The 10,883-nt window shown below is 37.2% G+C and overlaps 1 protein-coding gene across 1 annotated transcript; it reads right to left on the reverse strand.

Annotated features, from left to right (window-relative positions):
* Positions 1-7,103: 7,103 nt before the first annotated feature.
* LOC110873676 lies at positions 7,104-9,904 on the reverse strand. Its single transcript, XM_022122667.2, has 3 exons — positions 9,650-9,904; positions 8,216-8,421; positions 7,104-7,592 (listed from the first exon to the last, which is right to left on the reverse strand). Exons 1-3 carry the CDS (start codon positions 9,737-9,739, stop codon positions 7,334-7,336), a joined length of 555 nt encoding a protein of 184 aa, XP_021978359.1. The 5' UTR covers positions 9,740-9,904; the 3' UTR covers positions 7,104-7,333.
* Between the last annotated feature and the right edge of the window lie 979 nt (positions 9,905-10,883).

Below are 10,883 nucleotides of genomic sequence, written 5' to 3' on the forward strand. Positions count from 1 at the left end.
TCTAAGTTTGGTTTCTTGTTAAACATTAATTCATGACAAGTTTTGTTAAAACGTTTAACAGTCAAAACTTTGTTTAGGACATAGCAAGCTGTATTCACAGCTTCTCCCCAGAAGAGAACTGGTAGCTTAGAATCTGAAAGCATCGTCCTAGCGGCTTCAATCAACGTCCTGTTTTTCCTCTCAGCAACTCCACTCTGTTGAGGCGTATAAGGAGCAGAATATTGATGTTCAATTCCCTTGCGAAGACAGTAGAGATCCAGAATACGATTCTTGAACTCCGTGCCATTATCACTCCGTATCCTCTTGATCTTTGCATCATGGACGTTTTCCAATTTTGTAAAAAGATCTATCAACATTTCTACTGTCTCATCTTTTGTACCTAAAAAGAAAACCCATGAATAACGTGAGTAATCATCAGTGACAACTAAACAATAGTGCTTTCCACCTATGCTCCTCACGTTCACTGGACCGAATAAATCCATGTGAAGTAATTCGTAAGGGGCATCTATGGAATTTACTGTTTTTGACTTATGAGGTTTCTTGTGTTGTTTTCCCTTTTGACATGGAAGACATTTATCTTCCACTTGAAACCTCTGCATTGGAACCCCTTTCACTAGCTCATGTTTAACAAGGTAATTCATTTTTCGATAGTGAATATGGGCCATGCGTCTGTGCCACAACATCGATTCAGCTTCAGATGCTTTTGATAGTAAACACGCCACCACTGCAGTTGGATCCTTAGCACCCATGTCCATGACATAAGTGTCATTTCTCCTTGGCGCTCGCATCACTATCCAATCGTCCGGTATCTCCAAACCTGGTTTCAACACCAATGCTTCATTCTTGGTAAAATGGACCGAGTGACCCTTGTCGCAGACTTGTGACACGCTCATAAGATTGTGTTTAAGCTGCTCCACATAGTTCACTTTGTCCAGTGTGATCTTCCCATTGGTCACATTTCCACGTCCAGTAATTCTACCACCTTTCGCACCCGCAAAATTCACATGTCCTCCATCATAATCTTCAAATTCAGTTAACAACCTCGCATCCCCCGTCATGTGCCTAGAGCAGCCACTATCAACATACCACAAGTTGATAATCTTCCTTAGCAGCTCCTACACACACCAACCAAAAAATTAGTTAGATTGGGGGACCCAAGCCTTAATGGTCTTGGGTCGTCCAAATTCACCAACCACCGGAACATCCATCCAATATCCATTACTCCTAACTGGAGTCTTGGATCGTAGACCTGTTGGAATTTGATTTTGATTTCCACTAGGTCTTTGGTCCTGAGGGTTCCTATGTGTGTTTGGACTATTTGACCTTTGAAAATTTTGATTTTGATTCCAAGAAGCATTATTGTTGTAATTTCTAAAGCCATTGTTATAAAAATTTCGACCACCATTATTTTGGTATCGATTTTGATATTGACCTTGACTTCTGAAATTATTAGAATTTTGATTGTTCATTCTTGGTGAACTGCTTCTAGGTCTCTCAAATCTGCCTGGTGGAGAGTTTGGCTGAAATCTTGGTTGATTTCTTTGAAAACAGGGAACTTGTGGAGTTCCTTTTTCAGCCTTATCCACACCAACAGCAACTTTCTCTGGTTGCTTAGGAGCAGATTTCTTTGGAGAGTTGGACTCTCTTTCCTGCTTATCACCACTTTTCTCTGGTGACTTCTCTCTCTTTCTCTCATTCACTTGTGCTTCATTCTTTTTGTTAGGACAGCAGCTAGCTACATGTCCTTTGGTGTGACATTTGAAGCACGACATCTTTTTCGAAGACTTCTTATCTGAAGCCTTTGAACTTGATTCAGGCTTTGATGATGATGCTTTAGAAGAATCTGGTTTAGTTTGCTTAGTTTCAGAATTTTCTTTGCTCTTGTTTTTAGCAAACTCTACATTAGATTCGTTTTCAATAACAACTGTTTCGTTTTTCATGTCACTTCCTTGAACAAAATTAATCTGTTTAACAATAGTTGGATTCTTATTCTTAGGATGTGAAGTTTTCTTTTTCAAAGCTGGTTTGCTGTTATCATTCTTCTTAGCATCATCACACGCAGACTCATCACCTCGACTTGCTGTGGAACTACTTGGTGCTGTTGACATAAACTTTGTTAGCTCATCTTCATCAGGTAGGAATGAATAATCATGACTAAGAGGAGGTGGGACTTCATTAAAGCCCTGGAATCCCAAACTACTCTTGTCATTACTTTTCTTTAACCCACCCATCATATGTTTCATAACAAAAGTAGAATCCCTGAATTGACCCAATTTCTTTTCAAGTTCAACAATTTTGAGTTGTGCATCTGACAACTCTTTGTTTTTATCAGATATCTCTTTTGTTTTCTCAGCCATCATGTTATGAGCTAAGTCTATGACTTGATGTTTTTCATTTAGTTTGCAGGTTAAAGAATCAATTTCAGTTTCATAACCTTTTATTTTCTTCAAGTATAGAGATTCATTTCTTTTAGCGAAAAAATTTGATTCTTTAATGTTAGACATTTCGCTTACCAAACTTTGGTTGTGTGTGGACAACCTGTCAACCTCACCTTGTAGTTCACGGCATTTTAAACACACCGAATCAGACTTTACCTCTCCTGTCTGTTTGTCAAGGTTTGCCATTAGAGCCGCAAGCTGAGCTTCCATTCTCTTATACTTGGCATCCTTTTCTTCAGCTTCCCTTTCATGTTCAGACTTTTGCTTTTCTTCTTCAACAACTGATGTCTGATCAACCTTCTTTTCTTCTGTAGCTTTATTCTCTACCTTCACCTCAGCATCCTCTTTCACTTCAGCATCTCCCACAGTAGCTTTATCATCTTCAATAGGCACTATCTCTGCCATGAATGCCTGAGTGGCATTCTCATTGTCTTCTAGATGAATACTCCAATCATAAGAACCTTCTCGTGCTGTGGAGATCAAAGCCATTGAGCTAGAGTTGTTTGATGCACTCCTGTTGTTTGAACTCTGACTCGAATTATCTTGCTTTTGTTTCTGACATTCCCTAGCAAAATGCCCATAACTTTGACAGTTAAAGCACCTAACTTTGGTCTTGTCAAAACCAACAGACCTTCCCACAAACTTCCTTCCTGTCCTGTTCATGAATCTCTTCACACGCCTAGAAATCATGGCCATTTGCCATTGCAAATCCATTTCTTCAAGATCATCAGGGTCAATCTGATCATAGTCTTCATCTAAAGTAGCAGGATCAGAAATCTTTTCCTGAATGTAGTTTTCATAAGAGGCAACAAACGAAGCAAGTATAGCAAGATGTTCTTCATCAGATTTCACACTCATTGGCATTGACTTAGCACTACTACTCTGCTTAGCAGCTGAGGTTTTCTTTGCTCCTGATGATCCCCCTGAAGCAGCAACAAAACACACATCACCATCCTCATTCACCATAACCTGCTCATTTTCACATGATAGAAACGCAGTAGCAGAGTCGCTAGAAGCGTTGTGAGATGAAGAAGATGTAAGCCCATTGTAAACCGCTGGATCTTGAACCTGATCATATCCAGTATCTTTCTTCTTCATGCTGAGCTCATAAGCTCTCAACTTTCCTACTACCTCTTCAAGCTCTTTTGTTTCATAATCTGCTTCACCCTTGATCATAAGAGTGTAGATATCCCACTTGGTAGGCAAAGCATCTAGCAGCTTGTCATTCTTCTCTACGTCAGAATAGCAATCGATCTCATAATTCTCCATTTCTGACATCAGATGGTAGTAACGGGTGATGATGTCTTCAAGTGACTCATGCTTCATGTACTTGAAAACAGCAAACTGCTTCTTCAGTAGATCAATCTTGTTCTTCTTGACATCAGCATTTCCCGCGTATCTTTTCTCCAAAGCATCCCACATATCCTTTGAGTTAGTGTACTTCTTGAAGGTATGCTTGATGCTATCAGGTAGCGACATTTTGATTGCAGCCAATGCTCTCTTTTCAGCCTCATACATCTTTTTTGTCATTATCTTGCATGTTAACATAAGTTGTTCTATGTGGTCTGCCCTCAAAGTCATGTGTTGGGTTTGTGTACCCATCTTCGATACATATCCACATGCGCGTATCCTGATATTCAATGAAGGATTGAAAACGATCCTTCCATGTCAGATAATTTTCCACCTTCATCATCTTAGGCGGTTTGTTGGTAGTGCCAACCTCATGCTCCATTCTCAACAGCTCATTGACTGAGAAAACCGTACAGAAGTTGTCCGAAAACAGTGATTACCAAATTACACCGTTAGAATCGTCTCGAAAAGGCGAATCCAATGGTATATAATGTCAACGGTGCAGACGGTTTTGTCAAACGAGCTACGGATCAATTTCTATTTGCAAAACACTGAAATTTTTCCGACGCTTGCCAACGAAAATTCCACCCCTTAATTATGCTGATAAATTCGCTGGTTATGCTGTTAATTTCGATGGTCAACTGGCTAATTTTGCTAGTCTATTTCGCTGAAAAGTTCAACTTCGCTGATTAGTCAATTTCGCTGGTTAATTTTGCTGTCAAATTCGCTATTATGACGACTGTAAAGTCGCTGAAAACCGTAATAATTTCGCTGTGGAAAATTACACGGTTACCAAAGTCGCCTTTGGATTTAACTTCGCCGATCACCGAGTAATTTAGTCACAAATTCGCTGATCAGTTAAATATGCTAGTTCAGTTTGCGAAGTTGTCAAATTCGCCGATAGCACAAATTCGCTGGACCAGTAAATTCGAAAACTTAATCTTTTTGAAATTCTGAAGATTTTATCTCCACTCCAACGAAAATCTGCAAAATCAAACAACCTAATCAGCTAGAAATTTTCGAAAAAAATATGAAGAACTGATGAAAAATCATGAAGAACACGAAGAACAGTCTTCGAATCTTCAAGTCTTTCACCCAAAATTCTTCACCCAATCAACCAAAAACTTCCCAGAAATCCTGCAAAACACAAAAATCAAACACACAAACTGATCAAACACAACCAAATTCGCAGAAAATTATCAAAACTCAAAAATTTCGAAAACCCTAATTTTCAGTTTCAAAAATTTTCGAAAATTTTACTCCCTGTTTCTGCAGCAAACAATTCTGAACCGAGCAATCAAGAGCCTAACGCTCTAATACCAATTGTAGGTCCCCTTGATGTGTATGGATCTTCACAGAATTGTCTTTCCAATCAAGAGTGCGGAATCCTCTTGATCAGAATATAGCAGAATGAGTAGAAACAGAAATCACTTTCAATCCGGGTTTTCTATTGATTATCAATCAAACAAGAATTACAATCAATTCAAAACCCTAACAACCCTAATTTCGTCCAAGACTAAGCTCTCACGAAATTTGCTCTCTTACACAACTGTTTTGGCTGATTAACCTAAACCCTAAAGCCTAACCTTGTTTATATAACACAAGGTTACAACTAGGCTAGGTTAAGCACTCTTGGGCTGCGAATTGGACAGGCCCAATTCGCCCCCCATCACCCAATCTGGGTTTAGTTTAGCTCAAACTCAATTATCTCACTAATACAAAGCTAAACCCGCTAACCGTTTTTCGTTTAACTAATTACAAGATATCCAAAGACCAAATCTAAGCTGTTGTCACAGAATATGCACCAACAACAAACCAATCATCAACACTTTTTTTAGAAAATCTTCAAAATATTGCAATATTGTACTCAGATTAAAGGGAATAAAATGCTCAATTTTATAATAATGATATATATAAAAGTTATTTGCATTTAAATAACAGTGAATCTAGATAAAGAGTCAATAATTGTGGTTGTTTCTCTTTTACTCATCTCAACCATAACTAATTTTCAATTATTATGAATAATTGCTTCGTAGTATAGATTTCTTCTTGATGATTCCCTTGTATACGTATCTGTAAGACTGCCTGTCATGGTCCACGATCAGGGTGTGGCTGCCACCCATCTTCAAAGCCACATTGACTTTAACCTAGCACATTGACGCCCTCCGTCACTGACTCACTTCAAGCGTGACTGTGATCATGCCTTCCTCTCCACGTCCCATTGACACAGTGTTTCACTCTCTCCACGTCCATTTCATGCAAAAGTGGTGCCACCTAATGGCCGACTCGGATTCCTTCACGCTAGTCTAAAGAAATGTTCAATGCATAACTAATTTTATGTAGAGAAAGATAAGAACCTTATAAATATTTGTATTTTTGCTTTAACTGTGATATTTATTGTTAAGTAACAATGTAATATATAAGACAATTAAGTTAACTATGATATTTAACTTGACACATAACTATGTATGCCAAGCACTAGGAGAGGTCTCAAGTTCGAACCCTACTAAGTGCAATCTATACATAATGGGAGTAAGCACCACTGAGAAGGATTCGAACTTAGGGCAGGGTTTAAGAACTCGTTCTCGACCTGAAGGAGTTAGCGGGTGTCTTCGGAGCAAACTGCCCTATTCGAAAAAATATGTATGCCAATCACTAATAATACAATTATCAAGCAGTCTGAACAAATATAATTATACAAGTATCAGGATTATTTATTCTAAATTAGTTATGTATCGATCAAACATATCGCTTTATATACATGTGATTAGTGGGCTTACGTATCAACGTGAGGACTAGCCCAAACACTTAAAAAGGCTCTAGCTTTAGAGCCCAATATCATGGGTCAATTTAACCCATATAAAAAGATTTATGTAACAACGAACAAAGATTATGGAAATTCAGGTTTTGTATTTATAAAATCAGATCCTCTAACTTATAAAAATTCTAAAATACTTCTAATGATTTATTTACAAATACCCACTGTTTTTCATGACTAACACATAGATAATAAACATTTATATTAATTTGTTGAATAAATAATAAACATTTATATTGTGTTTTGATTTGAACATGAAAAATAAAGTCCTGTGATCTATATGATATTCAACATAGGTCCAATATTATGTGAATTCATCAAATGGAAAATAATAAAAGTTACGTGATTCTTTATCAATGGACAAAGTTAAACCCGTATGGCAACGCTAAAATCGCCTACACATGCAGATCAAGACTAGACGGGGCATCAACAGGTATATATTAAGCTCGGTTTCGATATAATTGCAACAAAAGGTCGGTAAAGGAGGTGTTTTGATAAAAATAACCGACAGTTAACCACCAATTCGAAGAACCGCCTATTAACATTAAACACAGTCACTATATATGAAACATAAATGTTACATTCTCAATAGCATCAAAAGACCAAAAACATGTACTTCACATAAACAACCTCAACCAACAAACTTAACTGTTATCATATTCATGCCACAACCAATCCCTAAAATACTTGTGTAAATCTTGCAAGACTAGAAACACCAACATATGGTTTATTTATAGGCACCCATACCTACATTGGCTTCACCACCATACGGTTGAAATGCCCCCCTAGCCTTTGAGTAGGATGCATAGTAGAACTGTGAGATTATGCCTGTGAAGAACACGAAAGCGGCTCCGGCTGCAAACACTCCCTTTCTCACGGTCTCACAGGATGGTGGTTGTTCGCTGAATATTGTCCTGTATTTGGTGTGGTACGCGTTTCTCACTGAACCCGCGAGCAAACACGCCTCAGCAATGATGAATGTTATCCTGAGAAGTGAAATATATTATATTATTAATAAATTGATCTTTGAGGTTATATGCTATAAAAACACACTTTTGATGACTTTTAACCAGTTTCACATCGGCGTGCTTGACCTGTTTCTTTTAAACAAACAATTTTATAAAAACTTTTATCGATTCATAAGCAGAGGAGCTGAATTTGTGACCTACGTTACCCGGTTTGACCCGTTTCTTTTAAACCAACACTTTTTATTATTTCACCAAATAATAAGTAGTGAGTGGAATTTGTGACCTATTTCAGCTAATTTGGCCCCTTTGACCCCTGTCTTTTGACCAAAAACTTTTTACTGACTCGTAAGTAGATGAGTCGAATTTGTGACCTATTTCAGCTGACATCGACCCGTTTGACACATTTTGAGTCGATTTGTAACCTGTTTCCAGCGACATCGCCCCGTTTGACCCCTATCTTGAACCAAAACTTTTTACCAATTCATAAGTAAATGAGTCGAACTTGCATCCTGGTTCAGCCAGTTTGACATTGACCCATTTTACCCCCCACCTTTTAACCCACCATTTATAATACGGTTATTAGTTTATTACCAATGCACAAGTAGAAGACTTGAACTTGTGACATATACAGTACTACATACCAGCAAAAGATGAAGAGGATAACTGCACAAGCCCTTGAACCGGTCGGGTTCAAAGCCTTTCCACAACAAAAGCATCGGCTAGCCACCATGATCAGAATCTGACTAGCCAAGAGAAAGAAAAATGCACCAAGACCATAGCCAGTTGAGATATCGGAATCATAGACACACATGTTGTATTCGTCTTCATCATCCTTACGTATGGTTGCCTGCAAACATTTCAAAATCCACATCTAAATTCTATCAGATTCATGTTATCTTTATAACTCAAGCAATCTATGAAATAAAAATACAATCTGCAGGCTCAAAATCAACTTATTTGTGCCCTAAACATTCCAAACAACGTCAATAATTCTTGATTTTAAAAAGCGAGAAGCGCACAAAAGCGAAAAAATCTAAAACTGGGGCACGAAGCGCCAAGCGCACCACATCCTGTACCTGAGGCGCAAATAATTATATAACTTTTTTTATATTACTTATAGGTTTCTAGGACCATTTATCCAATATTTAGAGACATGTAAGCTTTATATACTTTTAATTTGGATATTACATACATGTACAACCTGAAAAGCATGTATAACATGTTGCACAAAAATATGGGAAATACACAAGGTGCGCGCCTCAAAGTCACTTTTTGCCAAAAAAATCGTGCCTCGGATGCGCATTTTTGAAAAAAAAAAAAAAAAAAAAAGGCGTGCCTTATGCAACCAAAAGCACATAGGCTTCCTCGGCGCACTTTTTAAACAAAGATCAATATGATCTAAAATCACTTGCAGATCCATGTATTCAAGCAACCAATGCACAAATTGATCTCATAGATGCCTCAGTTAGGTTAACCAGACCAGATGATTCAACAGATCCACTATCACATAAAACGAGTGCAAATCCAGAGAGAATTGATCACATAGATTACACAATTAAGTTAACCAGATTGTTCAACAGATCCACTTATCACATAAACCCTAACTTATCATAGATTCCTCAATTAACTTGACCAGACCGTTCAATATACACATAAACCATAATTCACAACAAAACACGTGCAAATCGAGAAATAATTGATCTCATAGATTCCACAATTAAGTTAAATGTGATTGTTCAACAGATCCACTATCACTTAAACCCTATATTGTGATAAAATATGCGCAAACTCTAATAGATTCCTCAATTAGGTTAATCAGATTGTTCACTAGATCCACTATCACATAAACCCTAACTTATGACGAAATCAAGCAACTAACACACAATTTGATCTCATAGACTCCTCAATTAGATTAACTACTATCACATACACCCTAATTTATGATGAAATCAAGCTACTAACACACAATTTGATCTCATAAATTCCTCAATTAACTTAAACAGATCGTTCAACACATCACATAGACCCTAATTCACAACAAACCAACTACAAATCAACAAAAAATGTGAACTCACAGTGCTTCTCCTTTGTTCAGCAGCAACAGCCAATCCAAAAGCAATAAGATCCAGAACAATAACCACAATCATCACCAATTTGGACGCCATTATTCACTAAATCCACACGCACACACACCAGATCTAGATCTCAGTACATCTGTTCAGAATGAATTTATATCAAAATCCAGCCTAATAAAGACGAATTCAAACCGATTGCGACACTTCACCGTTTCATCATCCCCAATAATATAAATATTATTATACATGATTGATGCTTAGTAATTAAGGGTTTCTATTTCTTTTTACTGACGAACTTCACGTGACAGATGAGTTAGGTGACGAGAGTACAATGAGTTTAGCATGATGTACAAGTGAGGGATGCGTGATGGGCCCGTGATGTAGAATTGGCGGGAAATTAGGTTTTTCTTGACGGTGGAGTGTCGGTGACGTTAGTGTTTAAGACGACGACGTTTGGGCTGTTTTGACGGAGAGTTTGTACCGACGGTTTGGTTTTAACTTTTAACTAGTATTAAACACCCCCCGCGTTGCGGCGGGGGCGAGCACTAATACCACACTACTATCAGCGACCACCGACACTGAAGTTGCGGTGTTAAGGCGAAGAAATTAAACCGAAACGTTAAACATAGAATAAAATAACTAAGTTGATTCAGGACTCACGCGTTACGATGAACCCGCGTCTATTTTTTCCCGTTTGACAGGTTCATCGCAATCTATATATAATATATATTATTACCACTATACAAACCATAATGCATACATTACAACAACCATTGCATCAATATGTTGCAAATTATATTTATACAAGATTTTGGCTAAATTAATTAGATTATTATAAATAATAGTAATTTACAAATAAAACAACACAACTTTGAATAGATCAAACCAATTGAATATGGTAAGATAATAAAACTATTATTTGATTAGGGTACAACCACTTAACCACAATTTACAACCATACATGCATACAAAACATATTGAATTTGGTAAGATAATGAAACCATTATTATTGATAAAGGTACAACCACTTAAACACAACTTACAACCTATATTTGACTAAGGTACAACCACTTAAGCACATGTTACAACCAATGATGTTGTGATTAAGTTGTAAAATTATTAAAGTATAAAGTATTTGGGTTAAAAGTAAAATAATAATTAAAGACAAAAAAAAAATCAAGTGGGTACAATCATTTTTGCTAAAATTACAACTAATAATGCAACAAAAAAATCA

The sequence above is a fragment of the Helianthus annuus genome, chromosome 8, assembly GCF_002127325.2.
Source record: "Helianthus annuus cultivar XRQ/B chromosome 8, HanXRQr2.0-SUNRISE, whole genome shotgun sequence".
Classification (NCBI taxonomy): domain Eukaryota; kingdom Viridiplantae; phylum Streptophyta; class Magnoliopsida; order Asterales; family Asteraceae; genus Helianthus; species Helianthus annuus.